General features: G+C 47.8%; 1 protein-coding gene across 2 annotated transcripts in view; it reads left to right on the top strand.

The window, feature by feature from the left end:
- Nucleotides 1-20,318, top strand: part of CBLL1 (Cbl proto-oncogene like 1) — a 181,653-nt gene that overhangs the window by 147,322 nt on the left and 14,013 nt on the right. The window contains exons 5-6 of one of the 2 annotated variants that reach the window (XM_078680169.1): nt 7,254-7,327; nt 8,364-8,408. In XM_078680169.1, the coding sequence (XP_078536295.1) occupies nt 7,254-7,327; nt 8,364-8,408 (119 nt within the window). The remainder of the gene's footprint in view (nt 1-7,253; nt 7,328-8,363; nt 8,409-20,318) is intronic. The other variant, XM_078680178.1, reaches the window with a different exon arrangement.

The raw sequence follows: 20,318 nt of genomic DNA, 5'->3' as shown, positions 1-20,318 counted from the left end.
GGCGAGGACCGTCGACGACGGCGAGGACCGTCGACGGCGAGGACCGTCGACGGCGAAGACCGTCGACGGCGAGGACCGTCGACGGCGAGGACCGTCGACGGCGAGGACCGTCGACGGCGAGGACCGTCTACGGCGACGACCGTCGACGGCGAGGACCGTCGACGGCGAGGACCGTCGACGGCGAGGACCGTCGACGGCGAGGACCGTCGACGGCGAGGACCGTCGACGGCGAGGACCGTCGACGTCGACGACGAGACCATCGACGACAGCCTCTCGGAACGAAGGCCTGTCTACGGTTTCGATAATGGCCTCATCTACGATGATGGCCTCATCTACAAAGGCGCATTTTCGTGGGCGCGTCTATGACAGCCTGTCTACGGCAGCCTGTCTACGGCGGCCTGTCTACAGCGTCTACAGGGCCTAGTCTACAGGGCCTAGTCTACGAGGACCTAGTCTACAATGGCCTAATCTATAGTCTACGATGGCCTAGTCTACTGGCCTACTCTATGGAGGCCTAATGATCGATGGCCTAGTCGTCTACGAAGGCCTAGTGCTCGATGGCCTAGTCCACGATGTCCTAGTCTACGACGGCCTAGTCTATGACGGCCTCGTCTACAAGGGCTAGTCTAAGGAGTCGACTGCTCGCCTACGACGCCCTGTCTACGGTATCAACGATAGCCTCATCTACGTAGGCTCATCTTCGAGGACTCGTCTACGGCGGCATAGTCATTGACGACATCGTCTATGACAGCCTGTCTGGTCGACCAGGGCCTTCTCTAAGATGGCCTAGCCTAAGATGGCCTCCTCTACGCGGGCCTCGTCTACGTGGGCCTCGTCTACGATGGCCTAGTCTACGAGGGACTCGTCTACGATAGCCTCGTCTAGGATGGTCTAGTCTATGATGACCTCATCTACGACGGACTCAGCTACGGAGGCTAGTCTACGACGGCGTCGACGGCCTTGTCTACGAGTAGTCTACGACGGCCTCATCTATGACTGCTCGTCTACGACGGCATGCTCTCTGACGGAGATCTTGTCGACGAACTCGTCAACGAAGGAGGAAATCCACCAAGTCTGTAATCTCTTTTAAGGGGGTATGGTCATCTATGACTGCGCGTCTACGATGGCATAGTCTATGACGGCAACCTCGTCGACGGATTCATCGACGAAGAAGGAACTCCACCACTTCTGGAATCTCTTCTAAGGTGGTATGGAGAGCTGCTCAACGTTTTAAGATCTCCATGACCTCTCAAGAACAGGCCTGCTTCTTGTACGTCTTCAAAGAACCCTACAAGAAGGCAGTAAGGTCAATACGGGTTATCCATTACCTATAGTCAGAAGAGGTAAGGGTCCGGTAGTACCCCTCCTCTGTATCACTGGTGATCCCTCCGTTGGAGAAGAAGTATAAGGCGCCAGATACAGCACCGGCGTGCTTAACAGGAACTTTCTAAGCCGGACTCCGTAGTGCCACAGGCGGCCTAGAAAAACTCCGGGGATCCTTCGGCCCCGTTGTCACCTCCTCCTGATAAGGAGGGTCTAAGAGTGGACAACCTTACGAACAGGTTTTCCTCTGTGAACGTTCTAGCGCTCTTGGTACGCTAGCATGGAAAAATTGTGGGCACACTGGCCCCATACCAGCCGGAATTACCAGACTCATCCGAAGAGGAAGTTAGGTGGATTCCGCTAGAGGCGGTGCATTGGCGTTAAACCATAGACTGCGCGAGGAATATCGCTATGACAGGGTTCCGCAAGTGGCTGGACCAGCAGTCTTGCGGATCCAAGGAGGGCCCTTTCCGTCCTGAGGTGCAAACAACGTTTCTGGACAGGCCAGATGAGGGCCACTCACTATTGGCACGAAAAGTTAACGAAACAGACAATGCGAGAGCTTTGGACACTCCTCAGTATATGAACCTGTCCTTTAGTACAAATGGAGGAAGAAGAAGGTCTTCCCTCAAAGGAAATTATCAATTCCAATCTTCCTGCTCTTCAGGCCAGAGTAGACCACAATGCCTTCAGTCGCCGACAATAGCAAAACAAGCACCCATCTTCTGAGAAATTGTCTTCTCATGGAACGGGCAGCGGAGATATCAAGATATACAGCTGCATCTACGTCTGGATTATGCTGTAGAAAGGAGCTATAGCGAGAGTTCCTCCTCCTCAAAGGAGCTATAGCGAGAGTACCTCCTCCTCATAAGGGAAAAGGGGCTTTTTTTGTTCCGCTTCCTTTTTAAATCCAGAACAAAGATAAGAGGAGGAGACCAACCTTGGGCTTCAGAGACTTCAACACCCTCCTAAAAGAGGCAGTTGTTTCGCATGGTAATCCATGAGGTCCAGCAAACAGGACGTTTACTTCCATATCCCACTTCACAGGAATCGCTAAAAGTACTTACGATTTGCAGTAGTGGGCAGACATTTACGGTTTCGCGTTCTGCCTTTCGAGCTCAAGTCTGCACCACACATATTCACGAAATACAGTTCCCTGGGAGCGACATAACTAGGACACCAAGTCTTTCGGTTTCTGAAGGACTGCCTGCTCAAGGCTTCATCCTTAAAAGACGTGTCCAGGTCTCCCAACGCCTGCTTTCAGTTTTCGATGCTTGGATCTCATCCTCAATCAGGAAAAATCGGTCCTGAAACCTTCTCACTACATCAGTTTCCTAGGTACATCAGTTTCCTAGGTATAACCCTGGCCACACGGTCAGCAAAGGTTTTCCCATCAGAGAGTGATAGTGTATCCTCCTGATTCCTCGCTCTCAACTACGAACGAGACCTCTACAAGAGGCGCTATCGAAGCAGTGGTTACAATCTACAAGGTCATCTTGCCACATAAAAGGGAATCCTCACATGGCCGGAGTCCTACAATGAGGAATATCCTCTCAAAAACTGTCTCAAGGCTTGTCACTCCTACTTCCGGCGGTTCCTCACGTCGTCACAAAATGCGGAAGGTAGTCTCCTATGGAGAAGACACTACATATCAATCTGCCTGAACTGCTGACGGTCTTCCTGGGCCTTTCAGCTTGCCTACCAAGAATAAGACGAACAATGGGCTCACCGATGCGTTCAGCAGGCAGAAACCATTGTAACAGGGCGCTGGACCAACAAATCATTGGCCACATCTTCTCCAGATAAAACACGCCGCAAATGGATCTAATTGCGACGTGAATGAAAGCCGAATGCCCACACTTCGGTAATTGGCTAGGGAATGCATCTCCAACCGCATGGCGCAATGTCTTTGCGTAGGCCTTTCCACCATTCCCGATGCTCCCATTGTCCTCAAGACAAGGTTGGTGGAGCCTTGTATTCTGATTTTAATAGACCCAATTGGGCCGAGGCGACATTGGTTCACAGAACTCCACCACCTATCCCTGTAGCCGCCGATCCACCGGCGGCAGTATCTATCTCTGCTTCCTATGATCGATAATGCAGTTCGACATCAGGCCGCCGATCCCCTGGCGGCAGTATCTATCCACCACCTATCCCTGTAGCCGCCGATCCACCGGCGGCAGTATCTATCTCTGCTTCCTATGATCGATAATGCAGTTCGACATCAGGCCGCCGATCCACCGGCGGCAGTATCTATCCACCACCTATCCCTGTAGCCGCCGATCCACCGGCGGCAGTATCTATCTCTGCTTCCTATGATCGATAATGCAGTTCGACATCAGGCCGCCGATCCCCTGGCGGCAGTATCTATCCACCACCTATCCCTGTAGCCGCCGATCCACCGGCGGCAGTATCTATCTCTGCTTCCTATGATCGATAATGCAGTTCGACATCAGGGTCTGAAGTCTCTCTGGTTGGTCGCCTGACCCCTGAGTTCAGGGTTCCACAATCTGAATAATCCACAGGGCTGTAGACATTCTTGCCAGAGCAAGTGCGGATAGCACATGAACATATTCCCGGAAAGGGAAGCGCTTTGTGTCTGCGGTGTCGACCGCAGAAATATGCTTTTCTCCACATCACTGGTGCAAATATTGCCTTATCTATCCATTACAGTACACTTAACAGTGCTATCTCGTTATAAAAGAATTCAAACGAGCCCATCGCTCTGGTCAAGCGGGTTGATTAAGCAAGTTCTGAAACGTTTATATTTCCCGCCAGTAAGGATGTTGCCACCTCCTGGCATCTCAATGTGGTTTTTACCAAGCTCATGAAACATCCGTTCAACCAGTACACGGAGCTGACCCAAAGTATGTCTCGTGAAAAATCCCCACTAAGTCAGTGGGCTACAGGCGGTTTTCTATCCAGAAGAGTGAGCGAGCTCCAAGCTCTGTCCATTCAGGAACCATACATGCAGTTCAGGAATGCTAGCATGGTGCTGAGACCGAACCCAAAATTCATTCCAAAGGTGCCTTCAGACTTTCATCTCAATGAGCCAATAATCCTTCAAACTTTCTTTGCGAACCCTTCAACCGCAGCAGGAAGGGCTCTACATTCTTTAGATCTCAAAGATGTCTCAGGTTCTACCTAGATAAGTCTAAGACTTTCAGAAACTCTTCACAACTGTTCGTGGCATACAGCAGACCAAGAATGGGCCTGTCCCTCACGAAACAAAGCATCTCAAGATGGATCTCATCAACGATTGCATTCTGCCATGACCAGGCCGGACGGCCTTTGACTGATCAGGTCACTGCACATTCCACCAGGGCGATGTCCACGTCAGCAGCACTCTTCGCGGGGGTGCCATTCTTGGACATTGGCAGAGCGGCGACCTGGAAGTCACCGCACACTTTCTCCAGCCACTACTGCCTGGATATCGAACTTCAGAAGGATATGGCAGTGGGTCAAGCGGTGCTTCGCCATCTCTTTCAGTGAGGTGAGCCTTCCTACATCCCGCCATCCAGGTATGCACATTCCTTGCTCTTGTGATACTATATGTGATGATATATGCATTGTCTAACATGACTGCAGAACTGATTTACATCACAAATCTGCATATCTGATTGCTAACTATTCTGATTCAGGCATGTGAATCCATGAAATGCACCCCTAATACTGGATAAGAAATGCGTTACTTACCTGTAACAGCAGTTATCCAGTATTGGTGTCTTTCATGGATTCACATGCAACCCTCCCGCCTCCCCGGGAAGGACTCACATCCCTCTCTGACAACATTACGCCTACCTAGCTGGGTGCGTACGAAAATCTGAGGGACTGAGGCTCCTCCCAGGAAGGTTCTAGAGGGAGGTCGGAGCTGATTGGCTGACTAGGAGAGTTTGGTCCTTTTTACATAAGGACTAAGAAAGGCTACTAAGGGGATGCCCTTAGGCCTATTTTCTCTATGTATGTCTATAGGACATTACTTTTTTATGTACCGGAGGCTCCCGTCTCGACGACGGGGAATGATTCAGGCATGTGAATCCATGAAAGACACCAATACTGGATAACTGCTGTTACAGGTAAGTAACGCATTTCTTCTGGTGTTGACTAATACCATAGATAGCCTCAGGGAGGAACTAAGATGGCGGCGCTTTCCACATAATATGAATCTCTGCTTTGTGACCTACAGACTTTAACAAAAAAAAGTTTCACGGTCAAGTGGATCAAAAGTTGTTCACGTTTCTGCACATGGGGGGCGGCACCAAGCACTTCTCAAACGTTAACCTGCCATTTTAAAGCGATTTTATTACTGTGATCGGGCATTTTAAAAAGGTGACCATTAGGCTGAAAAGTATAAAACATTGTTTGGAAATGTTAAAATATTAACACAGCAGATTTGGCACGTAATGTCTCATAATTCATCCCGCCACTGCTGAATTCTTCTATTGGCCTTAGTACTGGGAGTGAATATCTGGGAACCGAAGTTGGCAATTCTTTTTGAGTTTCTTTGTGGGCCTCTTCTGCCAGAGATGACTATGGAAATCTAGTTTCACCCCAATGACCTCCACTATAAAGAAAGATGTTTCGGTACAGCCAGAGCTGCCTACTTTGGCTGTGGGGAACCAGTTGGGAGTCTCGGCGTCGGCGCAACATCCTGTGATTCTGGGCAAATTACTTAATCTCCCCCTGCCTACAAAACAAGCATTGGCATAGCTAATAGGTCTCTCCTTTAGGACCTTATAAGTGTTTAGCCATGCAACAATTGATGTTGTTGCACCAAGGATATTGTGCTGCATAACTAAATACTTATAAGGCCCCAAAGGCGAGACCTACTGGCTCTGCCAATGCTCGCTTCTCTTTTTGGTGCCAGCTGTTCTACGCTCTCTTGCTGTGTAGCTGTATCTGCACAGTGGAAATATTATACCCCCCAACTTTCTTTAATAGTTACAATGGTTGCAATAAAGAAAGTTACAATTCTGGGAAGATATTTTAGGTAGTAATGGCCGATACATACAAGTATCCCTTTTGTCATTGTCATCTTAAAATATCGTTGCTAACAAGGTTACTTTTTGAGTTTGACTTCTTGAAATTGTGAGTTTATTTAAAGTTTTCCAATCGCTCTAGGAAACTGACAGATAAATGAACTTGTGGCTTGTGCATATGAAGACTTACAAATACCAAATAATGGCATGACTGCTGGAGGTCGTCTTACTTATAAATGAATTGGCAGGCTCTATTTTTTTTCTTGTTAGTAGTCGAGATCATGATCACATCAAGTGAAGTGGAGAAAGCCCTTTTTAGATGAACCAGGAGAATGCTCTTATATATATATATATATATATATATATATATATATATATATATATATATATATATATATATATATATATATATATATATATATATATATATATATATATATATATATATATATATATATATATATATATATATATATAATTTTTTTTTTATTTATTCTGCAGCAACACGTAAAAAAAAAAAAGAGGGCCAACTGAGACACATTCTGACATTTAGACTAAAGTTCAGTTTGGGAGTTTTGTCTTAAAATGTGTGCATCAGTGTCATGTACTGTTGTCAGCTCACCAAAATTGAGGTTCAAGGTAGATCATACACTGGTGTCTCATAGTGTTTTATTTTAGCCTGTGGTGAGTGTGAGATGGTTATAGATGTTGCAGATAAATAAACTCCTTTGCCAATCTCTTATAATGTACTGAGCATTAGAGGCGTATTCTATTTGATCTTAAGAATAAGTGGTACCTTCATCTCCATACTAACTACATTTTTTGCTCGCTTAAAACAAAAAGGCAATCTTCAGGACCTGAATAAAAGTCGTTTCCAGGCGAGAAACTTGTTTGCATTTGCCTTTATTATTTACTAAAGATCGCATTTAAATGGCTATTGTTCCTTTTCAGATACCATGCAAACACGTCTTTTGCTACGAGTGTGCAGTCCAGCAGGAGAAAAAAGGGGACAAGGTTTGTCCTGGGTAAGTGTGCCTGAAATTGTGTTTTGGTAACTTGGTTTTAAATGAAAATGCATCGCTGTGGAATAGTTTGTAATCGAAGTACACTGAAATGAGGGGTTTAAACTAGAAGCATATCGCATTCATGTCCAGCCTAATGTTTGTTGCACAGCAGTAATGGATCAAATGCCAGAGGAAAGGCATCATCAAAGGAAATTCAGCAAACTTTTAGAGATTTTTTTTTTTCGTTCCACTATTTTTGTATGTGCATGTATGTATATTAATATTGCCGTAGATATTGGAACTTTTAGGGAGCCTCAGTATAGAGGCTTTCTAGCACTAGTGCGAAATCAGAAAATATACCCTTCATAATCCTTTTGAGTGAAAGTAGTGTATTTTTCCCTTTTCCCTACTAAATCTGAATGTGGCCCACCTGGTGTAATGTAAGGCTAAACATCTGTTTGGCATTTCCTCAGTTGTTCCATGCACCAAATCGGTTTAATTTGTAAATGCCCCTTTTTAGTGATTTGCACGCTTTACTCAGGGGAACTCCAGCTAGACGTTCTTAAAAAAAATATATATATACAAAAAATGTACATATTCCATCTAATTTGGTAGTCCCTTGTTCAGCCAGGTATTAAATAGTTGTTTCGTATTGAAATACTTGTATACATTTCATGGCCAACTCTGCTTAGAAACCTGTCCAATTATTGTAAGCTTCAGGAACGTGGCTTGCTATTGAACACTTCGCTTTTCCTTTACCTTGTGAGCTTTCTCAGGAATGTTGTATTTTCTAGCATTCTTACTCTTGCAATATAGAAGGGAGATCTCGGACATCCATGCGTTCCTCACATAGAGCTGTCGTGCTTGAATTGCAATGATCGCCCTTTTCTCCTCATGCACTCTCTTTAGATTAAGGGGTTTTATGTATTTCACATGTGGGCTAGCTTATTAAAGCTGTCCGTTGTGTCTACCAAGGGAGTGTGGAATTTTAAGTTCTAAGGTAAGTGTGCTTACCTTCTGTTTGTATTTTTATTTGCAATTGTTTTTGTTTTCGCAGAGTCGCTGAAGGGTTTGGGAGGAAAGGGACAAAGGAGATCCAGAGGTATATATGACACTTACGTTGTATCTCTAACTTTATGTGTGTGACATGGTCGAATTTTTGGCATTGGTATGTTTTTGATCTTTTATTTGCACATTGTCATCTGGTTGAGCACGTTTTGCTGGGTGCTCTTGTCAATATTTGGCATCAGTGGTACACTGGTAGGAGTGATACTTAAGAGTATTTGCTCAGGGTGCTTAAGGTGGTAATATCAGATAGAGCAGCATTATGGCAGAGCATGGAAATGAACTCAGTGCAGGAGTATGTCCGGTTTATTTTCATAAGCAAACGTGTTGGTTTTTTATATGCATCTACAGTGTTTTTTTTTTTTTTCCTTATCACTCTTGGAATTGATGGCTGCATTCTTCCTTCTAGGATAGCTGGAATGTTAAATCGATACGGGATGTGCACTTCTTTTCCAAATACAATCATTCCATTATCTGAGAGACCTTTTAATACCCAAACTCCCCAAGAGGAAACGAGGTTGCTTGATTTCATACCTGGCAGCACAATTGTGATTACCACTTTCCACTGGTACCCAAAAGTGAAGATACATGCTCATTTTGTTAAGAAATTGAACCTCATCATTTTGGACAGGAAAATCCAGACAAGCAAACATTATGCTGAACATGTTTTTTTGTGTGTGTGGGTGGCGGGGGGGGGAGAATTGACAGGGTGGTGGCAAAGGTTTTAAAGGTTGCAGGCACCTTGAACTAGAGAAAGGTTTCTTATGGTGAAATTTACATGACCATCACTTGGGAGGTAGTCCTTGGGGCGCTTTCGGTCAAGTTAGTGTCAATTAATGTACCGCCATTGCAATCCCTTGGTGTTAGGAACTGCCACTATCCTTTTAATTAGGTTTAATGACACCAAAACCTGAACCTTTGGCAGTAACTTGGTAATAGAATACTTAAGGAAACAATTGCAGGAGCAGCGTTTCACGGTAAAAGAGTAGTTTGAAGGATGAGGTCATGTACAGTAGAAATAGTTGGTTATGCTATTCATGTGGCCTGGCTGGATGTGAAAGTGAACCTTCAAGGTGCATTGACCCACCCAAAACTGACTGATACCTACCTCCTGTTGCATAGTTTAACCGCAATCCATTTTTGAATTTTAATTTAGTTGTTGGCGGTGTTCTGTAAACTTTATGATCGGCCTACTTGGTTGGGCTCACCATACTTTTCGTGGTAATACGTTTGTAGGTTGATATATGTTGATTCCTACTCCCTGTCATGGTGCTCCAACCCAGTAAAGGGTGAGTATTTATATTCTCCTTGAGACAGTAAAAGATAGCCTTTCTGAAACTGACGGCAATTTAACCTTATACATTAAATAGATTGCCTTAACATGACCTAACCTGGGTAAAGCGGGAACCTAAAAAGATAAAATGTAAATCTAAAATTTGAATGTCTATAATTTGCATGCTTAAATAATGAGAGAATTGATAGAAAACCTCCTAATATTAGCAAACATTGAATTATGCTATAAGAAGTACCAAACAATTGGTGAAGATATTTTGTGCATATTGTTGATCCATGGATGATGATGACTATTGCTCATTGATTGAATATAAAAAAAATTGTAGGAAAGTATAAAACATAATGTATTTTCAAATTGCATTGAAAAGTACAAGAGTTGGATTTTGATGGATCTGGGTTTAGTATTAAACATTTTGAATAAAATTGAGTTCAATTAACATATATCATTTTATTAGAATAAATAGTTTGGTAAGTATGAGTCTTGTATGTTCTCATTCTCAAATCGAAGATAAGGAGTTTTAAAACAATGTGAGATTAGAGTGGCTTTGTCAGTATTTTTAATTCTGCCGGTGAGCACCTTTCAGCAATTTTCTTGCCACAAAATTATTCAAAGCTTGGGTCAGCCGAGAGCAGTATTTTAATCTTTTTAATATTTTAATCTTGCTGGGCTGCGGTTTGTGATCTTTCGTCTTCGAGAAAGTGCTTCCCATTGGTATGCATGAGGGCATGTACATTTGAAAAGTACACAGTCAGCCACTTTGTTACATTTAGTACTTTCTCATACATGCATCCTATACAAAAATCAATCTTTAATGTTATTGGTTCACTGCAAGATACATTAAATCACTGTATGCAAATAAAATAATTAAAAAGTGTGCCAAAGGGCTTAACAACCCTTTGACGTTCATAGCAACCACATTAAGATACTGGCTGACATACCCAGCACCTAATATGCTGCTTCTGCTTGGTTGCTAATGTACTAAAGAATTAATTGTTCCATGCGTCCTTGAAATATTTTAGTACGTCTTTCTTATAACTGAAAATGCAAGCCAGACCTTGACTTTGGCAATTTTTTTTCTCTGCATTAAAGACCTAATTATGCTTCAATTTTTTTTTTTACACTTATTGTTTTTTACAGACTGCAACATAAGTTCACAAGGAAGCCCTGATAGAATCTAAAGGCAAATGTCATCTGGTGCACTGTGTACTGCAGTAGCTCCATATTTTCTGCATTTACAGCACAAAACAAATCAAAAAATAGATACAGTTCACCTCTCTGCTCAGATCAACCGGGTCAGAACATTTCATTTAGGGTTTTAGCATGTACAATTTTTCCTTTTGCTTTCTTACAGGGTTTTCGTCTTGTTGTAGCAGGAATGACCATGCCTGTTGGCTTCTCCATTTGACCATACTTTTTTTTTTTTACTTAACAAGTGTAGTTTGCCAAATGAACATATTGCCTCAACATGTACTTTAAAGCACAGGGAAGAGCTTGCAGCGTCTAACTAGACCACAGGGGCCGCGAAACATACCAAAGACTAAGGCTGCTGAAATGAAGAAAATCCAAGAACATACGTAAAACAAAATTCCTTTGATTCCAAAAACCTCACATTTTCCAACATGTGGGCTTTAATTTCAAAAAGGCAGCAAGAAATCAGTAGCAATGTACCTGTGAAATCGTAGCTCAAACTTTGGCAGCTCAGAAAAAAATAACTTTTAATGAGACGCTAATAATTCCGAAGTGCCCAGGTTATAAGCCCAAGAGAAATACCAGAGGTTCTCTCAATTGCCCCTTCCCATTCACCACACTACAGAGCACATTCTAAAGAAGGTGACAGTCAGTCACTTGTTGCATATTACAGTTGTGACTGGGAGTCACAGTGGAATGATAAGATTATCTGGAAAGAATTCCAGAAAGATACCCCAGACTGAAAATAAGAAATGTATTATACTTATTAATCTAAATGTGATTATTTTTCCTTTCATTGGTACACTGTATCAAAGGGCCCCTTTTTGCATGGACATAGCACACATCACTGTGTGCCGCGTCCACCAAAACACTGCCTGTGGCATAGGTCAGTCCCCCTCTAGCAGGCCTTACAGCCCTAAGGCAGGGTGCACTACACTTAACAACAGACATATCAGAGGGTCTAGAAAGAACTCAAAAAATGCACGCCATGTAATCCAGTTGTTCATTGAGCATGTGTGTAACAATCTAAGGTCATACCTGTAGTGGTCAACCAAGAATGCCCATCAGTCACCACACGGAACCGCCCTTCATCATTTGGGATTCCAAACAAGACCAAAGTCAGGAGTGCCACTAGACTTTCACAGTGATGGGTCCAGATGTATGTAAAGGTACCCTTAACCGGTCAGATGGGTCTTATTATGGTCTTACTACTCAATTAAGAGGATCTTAGCACACATGATACATGGGGGACTGATGTTGCAGTGCACTAAAAATAAATGTGAAAAAATATAATCAGAAGGAGTGTACTTAAAATTGGATGAGAGGGTACTGATAATTTTATTCGGGTGCTACCCAAACCTCCAATGTTAAAAAGTAGTTACTGACAGTCACTATAGTATGGACTGCCTAGATGTTTTAAATGGTCAACATGTTTCAGCAATTCGTGACACAATTGTCATTGCTTTCTTCAGGACCGTGTCTAGTAATGGCTACTGCAAACAATAGTGATAAAAGAAACCAAAATTAGTGCTCAAAATCAGAACCGATACAGACATCACCTGAAATCACTAGGTGTCTGCATCGTTTCTTTCGCTCTTCCAAGTCGTGTAAGACTACTACAAGGAAATAAACTCATGAAAATGGAAATAAAGAACAGAAAACATAGCGTGCAAAGTTCAGTTAAAAAATTTTTTTAAAGTTTTTTATATATATAAAGTCAAGTGACCATATTATGTATCACTGGCACTTCGTTCGTGCATGTGTCTCAATATTGGCTCTGATTTAGGAGATACCAATCTGGTACATAGAAACCATCTTACCGTACTTGTAAGAGGTAAACACCTCACCTGGCCACAGCTCAGGAAAAGGGGAAGCACCGCTCTATAACAAAGGAGATAAATAAACAGAACTCTGTTACCTAACTCCGTTGAGACAATGTTTGAATTCATCCATCCCGTGTCTGTTCAATCAGTCACACGTCCATCACCCACTCAAAGGTATAAATCTCTTAAATATTGAAAAACTCAGCTCTCGCGTTTTCAACAGGAGCTGAAGCTACCCGGCTGCACGAGTAAAAGACCTGTTAGCAATTGTTAGCAGATCCTGGAAAGCAGCATGTTTTCAAGCGGGCAAAAACGTCCAAGCGGGCATGCATCAATCATACATTTTAAAAAAAGGATTAAGTTTGAAAAAAGAAAGAATAGCCCTTCCCCTCGCCTACCTGTCAGTCGGTACTTCACCACTCGGCATCCAAGCCGATCGGGGAGGAGCCGCGGCCGGCAGGGGCAAGGGATTATAACCATGCGCGTGATTGGTCAAAGGCCCGATCACGTGGTACTTCGTTTTGATGACGTGTAATAGTAAGTGGAAGAAGGTTCCTGATTGGTTTGATAAGGCTAGTTGTCAGCCAATAGTCATAAGGCAAGAACAATACTATCTAACCCAAGCCTGTGTACGGTTTTTAAAGTTCACAGAGTCTAACCTTGTTAGTAAGGGCATTTACTCGGCACTGTGCCTCTCGAGGCCGGGTCACCCCCCTCACTCGCCTGCTGCCCTGCTAGCCAGCCTCCTTGCCCTGCCTGCCTGCCTGCCGCCACCGCCGCCCCCCCAGCGCCCCCGATCGGCCCAGCCACAGCGGAGCCGGCCGCTCGCCACTTTTCCCGCCGCTGGCCCCTGCGGCCCCGCCCACCACCGGCCCATTGGCCCGGACGCTCGCCCAGCCCAGCAGACCCGCCCTCCCGTCCCCCTTCTTAAGGGGAGCGCCTGGGTGACCGCGGGAGTGACCACTGTGCCTCTCGAGGCCGGGTCACCCCCCTCACTCGCCTGCTGCCCTGCTAGCCAGCCTCCTTGCCCTGCCTGCCTGCCGCCACCGCCGCCCCCCCAGCACCCCCGAGCGGCCCAGCCACAGCGGAGCCGGCCGCTCGCCACTTTTCCCGCCGCTGGCCCCTGCGGCCCCGCCCACCACCGGCCCATTGGCCCGGACGCTCGCCCAGCCCAGCAGACCCGCCCTCCCGTCCCCCTTCTTATGACGCCCCCTGAGCGACCGCGCAGCGGACGCGCGCAGCGGGAGCACCGATTGAGCGCCGAAGGTGCGCCAAAGGTAAGCCCGACCGCGCCCAGCGCCAGGACCCCTGGCCCTCGCAGACCCCAGCCCACCCGCCGGACGTACGACGCCGCCACCCTCAACGCACTCAACGCCGGCCGAACCCCTGGATGCTACCGAGCCACCCCGAGACGCACCCACGGACCCTTCATCTGCCAGGCCTGCAAGTTCTCCTGCATCCGGACCTGCACTGCACCAGCGTCCACCAAGCAGAACACCAGCAGCAACCACCTGAAGTGCATCCTGCTCAACACCCGCTCCGTCCACAGACACGCCGTCGAGATCTGGAACCTGCTCGACACCACAGACCCAGACGTCGCCTTCCTCACTGAAACCTGGATGAACGCCTCCTCAGCGCCCGACATCGCCATCGCCATCCCGGACGGCTACAAGATCATCCGGAGGGACCGCGTCAACCAGACAGGAGGAGGCATCGCCATCATCCACAGGAACACCATCCGCATCACGACCAACACCGATGACACCATCGCACCCGCCGAACACCTGCACTTCCAGATCCACGTCAACCCCAAGACCACCCTCAGAGGCACCCTCATCTACAGACCCCCGGGACCACGCACACAATTCAGCGAGGACATCGCCGACTTCATCAGCCCGCTCGCCCTCCCCTCAGCCGACTACATCCTCCTCGGGGACCTCAACTTCCACCTGGAGAACAACAACGACCGCAACACCACCACCCTGCTGGACAACCTCGCAAACCTGGGACTCAAGCAGCTGGTGACCACCCCCACCCACTACGCCGGACACGCACTCGACCCGATCTTCTCTTCCAGCAAGGACATCGCCTTCAGCCACGCCACGGGACTCCCATGGACGGACCACAGCTGCGTCCACTTCAGCTTCAGAAGGACCACGCTCCACCATCACCAGCAACAGGCTCCCCGCAGAAGCTGGAACAAGATCACTGCAGACCAGCTCACTACGTCCTTGAGCAAGAACCCTCCCACCAGCACAACGAACCCCAGTCAAGCAGCCACCAACCTCACGAAATGGATCAGCGACTGCGCAGACGAACTCGCCCCGCCGAGCAGACCCGGCAGCAAGAAAGCCCCATGGTTCAACGACGAACTCAAGAGCTCCAAGAAGAACTGCAGAGCACTCGAGAAAACCTGGCGCACAGACCCAACACCGGATAACATGACTGCCCTCAAGCTCGCCACCCGAAAACACCACCAGCTGATCCGCGCCACCAAGAAAACTGCATTCAAGGAACGACTGGACAACAACGCACACAACAGCAAGGAACTCTTCAACATCGTGAAAGAGCTCTCCAACCCCAACGCCGGAAACAACGACATCACCCCTTCGCAAGACCTCTGCAACTCCCTCGCCTCCTACTTCCACAACAAGATCGCGGACATACACAACAGCTTCAGCACTCAACCAACGCACGCCACGACCGAACCACCGCCCCCCACCACCACCCTCCGCGCCTGGACCCCGATCAGCACCGAAGACACCATCCGCACGATGAACTCCATCCACTCCGGATCTCCGACAGACCCCTGCCCTCACCACGTCTTCAACAAGGCCGATGCTGTCATCGCACCCCACCTGCGGGACATCATCAACACCTCCTTCGACATCGCCACCTTCCCGGAGAGCTGGAAGCACGCCGAACTCAGCGCTCTACTCAAACCATCAGCAGACCCTACCGACCTCAAGAATTACCGCCCCATCTCGCTGCTCCCGTTTCCGGCCAAAGTCATCGAGAAGACCGTCAACAAGCAACTGGCCGCCTTCCTCGAGACGAACGGCTCCCTCGACCTCTCGCAGTCTGGCTTCCGGGCCAACCACAGCACCGAGACCGCCCTGATCGCAGCCACAGACGACATCTGAGCCCTGAGACAACGGAGAAACAGCGGCCCTCATCCTCCTGGACCTCTCCGCGGCCTTCGACACGGTCTGCCACCGCACCCTAGTACAGCGCCTCAGCACCGTCGGAATCCAGGAGAAGGCACTGGAGTGGATCACCTCCTTCCTCACCGGAAGGACACAGAGAGTCCGCCTCCCCCCGTTCAGATCGGAGGCCACCGAAGTCATCTGCGGCGTTCCTCAAGGCTCCTCGCTCAGCCCAACTCTCTTCAACGTCTACATGAGCCCCCTCGCAGCCATCGCACGCCAGCACAACCTGAACATCATCTCCTACGCCACCCAGCTGATCCTCTCCCTCACTAACGACCCCGCCACCGCCAGAGCCAACCTGCACGAAGGGATGACAGAAGTAGCCAAATGGATGTCGAACAGCCGCCTGAAACTGAACTCAGACAAGACGGAAGTCCTCATCCTGGGATCCTCACCCTCCGCCTGGGACGACTCCTGGTGGCCCCCCGCCCTGGGCAGCGCACCCAAACCAACTGACCACGCATGTAACCTGGGCTTCATCCTGGACTCCTCCCTCTCCATGACCAGACAAGTCAACGCCGTCTCCTCGTCGTGCTTCCACATCCTGCGAATGCTACGCAGGATCTTCCGATGGATCCCCACCGAGACCAGGAAGACGGTCACCCAGGCCCTCGTCACCAGCCGTCTGGACTACGGCAACTCCCTCTACGCCGGAACCACCGCCAAACTCCAGAAGAGACTCCAGCGGATCCAGAACACCTCAGCACGACTCATCCTGGACATCCCCCGCCGCAGCCACATCTCCGGACACCTGAGAGACCTGCACTGGCTCCGGGTCAACAAGAGAATCACCTTCCGGCTCCTCACCCACGCACACAAAGCCTTACACAACCAAGGACCAGGATACCTCAACAGCCGCCTCAACTTCTACGCTCCCACGCGCCAGCTTCGATCGACCAGCCACGCCCTCGCCGCCGTCCCCCGCATCCGAAGAGCCACCACAGGAGGAAGGTCCTTCTCCTACCTGGCCGCCAAGACTTGGAACTCCCTTCCGACCCACCTCCGCCTGACCCAGGACCACCTCGTCTCAGGAAGCAGCTCAAGACCTGGCTATTCGAGCAGTAGCGAACCCCCCCCCCCCCAGCGCCTTGAGACCCTCCGGGTGAGTAGTGCGCTATACAAATGCTCTGATTGATTGATTGATTGATGAACAAGATGGTATATGTAAAGGAAACAGATTGGCACCCACACCGATCGGGGAGATGCCGCGGCCGGCAGAGGCAAGGGATTATAAACCTACGCGTGATTGGTCGAAGACCAGGTCACGTGGTGCTTTGTTTTGATGACGTGTGGCAGTAAGTGGAAGAAGGTTGCTGATTGGTTTGATAAGGCTAGTTGTCCGCCAATAGTCATAAGGCAAGAACAATGCTATCTAGCCCAATCCTGTGTTCAGTTTTTGAAGTTCCCAGAGTATAAATTTATTAGTAAGGGCATTTTCTTTGAGAACAAGATGGTATGGGAAAAGAGAACAGATCGGCAGAAGTGTATTATGAGCCGAATTGTTAACACTACAAAATCGTCCATGGTACAGTGAAAAAAAGGTGGAATTTTAACCAATGTGACAAGATGGAATTTAAACCAATATGACCGAAGATAATGAGGCAGGTCCCGACAAGAATATTGGCAATTGCCTACATTGGTGATAGTCTGGTCAGGGTGCACTATACCACAGGTGAGGGCACAATGGCATGAGCCCTGGGCCCCTACAGTACCTGTGCCATTCACAGGTATTGTAAGTGCAGTAAATCTATTTTTAAACCATGGGCTGGGAGTTTGGCACCGGGAACTCCACAGCTCCATGATTGCTTTAGCTTTAGTGAAGACTAAGAAGTTTGGTATCAAACCTGTAAGCCCATTAAACCCACACTGATGCCATTGTTAGATTTAATGCCAAATGCACTCCGTGGGCATTAAAGATGCACTCAGAGAGCATTAGAAATGCCACCTGAAAAACAACCTAACTCCAGTTTCCTGGCTGAGTGGCTGCTCGCCAGCTGCCACCCCCAGACAGGTTTCTGGACTCCTTGGGTGAGAGCCTCCCTTCCTCTCTCGGGGTCCTGAAACAAAGCACATCCTGTGCAGAGGTGCAAAGCCTACTCCCCCAGGTTTGGCAGGGTATACGAAGGGGAAGCTTCATAGGCTTGCCGCATTTGTAAGCTGAGCCTGCCTTTTGCTGCTCCCAGCAGCAGGCCACACTGGTTCTAACCCTCACTATGGGAGGGAGAATCGGCGGGAAAACCAAGATAGGAAGAGAGGTGTGCCCACCGTTGCCATCTCCACTACTCAGGTAAAGGAGGCGAGGCGAAGCACACATCTCAGTCCCCACCATCTTGAAGATGGGGGACTCAGCCAATCGGAGAGAGGCTTAGGCCCCCTCCCTCCGGAGGGGGGCTCCTCATCCTTCATTGCGCATGTGTGCTCACTGACGGCATTCAGCTATCTCTGGAAGCGCCTTAACACCTGCAGTGGTATCTGGACCAACTTATGTGTGAGAAATCCATCTGATCTCCTTCATTAATGACCAATATGCTTAAGATACCTCCTCCATTGGTTGGCCTGGACATCTCAAAGCATGGCTAAACAATGGCCTGCGGCCTCCCACATATGAACACCATTGCTTGAGTTTTGAGCTATCCTCTTGGCCGTCAAGACATTCCTGCCTACTATCTGCGGTCGGTCATTTAAGGTTCTTGCGGACTGCAAAACTGCAGTGTAGTAGACCAACTAACAAAACTTGAGGGGACCCCCCTGCAAAGGGTAAGGAGGGGGCCTCCTTTCCCAGCCCACCACTTTTGATGAGGGGGCCTCCTTGAGCTTGCACCCCCACCGCTGCCAAGGCTTATCTTGAAGAAAAAAAATGTGTACGCGCACAGCTACCTCCGGAGAGGTGTCCCAGCGCTGGGGGCCGTCTGAAAGATTAAGCGAGCTATTGCCCAGAGTCGCATGGTGCTAGGCTTCCCTGCCGCCGGGAATCGTACAGTGAACCTGTGGGCCGGAGTCTGGCAACTTGGCCGCGGCGCAACACCTCTTCCACCTTTTATGTTACACCAGTGGTGAGGGTTTGTGTCTCCTATTTCATGAGACACTAAGTCTGTCGAGTATGGTTCGTGCTCATAAATGGCTGGTTTTGACCCTTCTGGTCTGGTCTCTGAACATGCATGCTGATGAACTCGGTTGGTGTCATCTTGCCGATCACGAGTGGTATCCTTTCCTGAGAGATGGCTCAGTCCATCTTAGCCTATTGGGGCACCCCTCCAGTGGACCTCTGCGTCCCTCACAAGTGTACACCCTGTCCGCAGTAGGGATCCCTTGTAAGCTATTTCCACTTGAGATGGTGCTTCCTCTCTTCCCTCTACTTCCTGGGGTCCGGAGAAAGCTATGTTAAGCCCATAGCCAGATGATTTGATTGTGCCGGACTGTCCGAGGAGTATGTGATTTTCGTAACTGCTCTGCCTATCTGTGTGCATTCCTCTTCTGCTCAAGGTGGACCTTCTCTCACAATAGGAGAGGTCGATTCTGTATACAAAATCCAGAACCTCCACCTTCATATCTATCGAATTGATCATGTGCTCTGAGCTTCTGTGACTTAGCTTACAGATGTGTTGAATGTCATCTTGTCAGCTATTTACCACCCTTCCAAATGTTCTTACCGACGTTGGACCCAATCGATTTCATGATGTGTAGAGAATAAATTTGACTCCCTTTGGATGCGTTTCGTATGTTTTGCTGTGTTTTACACTTCCCCTTGCATGACAAGACTTTGCTGTGGCCACAGTTAAGGATCATCTGTTGGCCCATCCCAATTATTATTTTTTTGCCTGATTATTTATCATTATTAAAGTCTCGTATTATGCTTTTTCCGAGTATGCTCACCTATTTGTTTCCCCCTCAACTCCTAGTTCTACTTCGAGGTTTTATCCTGATGCTCATGTTCCTGCTAACTTTGCCCATGAGCCCAAGCCTGTTGCATCTACTTATCTTGAAGCCTGTGTTCTTGATTGCCGTTAATTCAACTCTTTGCATTTGCAAGCTACAAGCTTTGTCTGTTAGCCTTCCCTTAACCTCATTTTCCTGGACAAACTGGCCCTCACAATCATGGCTTTCTGCCTGTAGAATGTGTTTACTCTGTTCATGTGGGTCAATGTATCACTCTACTAACATTCTGTTCGCCTCCTGATCCAACCTAAGAAGGAGGATAGACTTGTACAGTCTGAATCCTTACATGGCCTTCAGTTCATACGTTGACAGGACACATGAGTGATTGATGGTCAGTGCTTCCCTGCCTGTTCTGGCTCCAGAAAGGCATAACAGTTTGAAAGCAGACAGTGTCCTGCTGGATCGAGCCTCCTGAGGACATCATGTCTCATTCAACCCGGACAAAGGAAACTTCTTTGGTGTTGTCCACTATTTGTGCCCGGGATATCGTCTGGGAT

Source organism: Lissotriton helveticus, chromosome 1_1, assembly GCF_964261635.1.
Source record: "Lissotriton helveticus chromosome 1_1, aLisHel1.1, whole genome shotgun sequence".
NCBI classification, from domain to species: Eukaryota; Metazoa; Chordata; class Amphibia; order Caudata; family Salamandridae; genus Lissotriton; species Lissotriton helveticus.
Note: the sequence above shows the minus strand (reverse complement) of the source record. Positions and strands in the feature narration are given on the sequence as shown.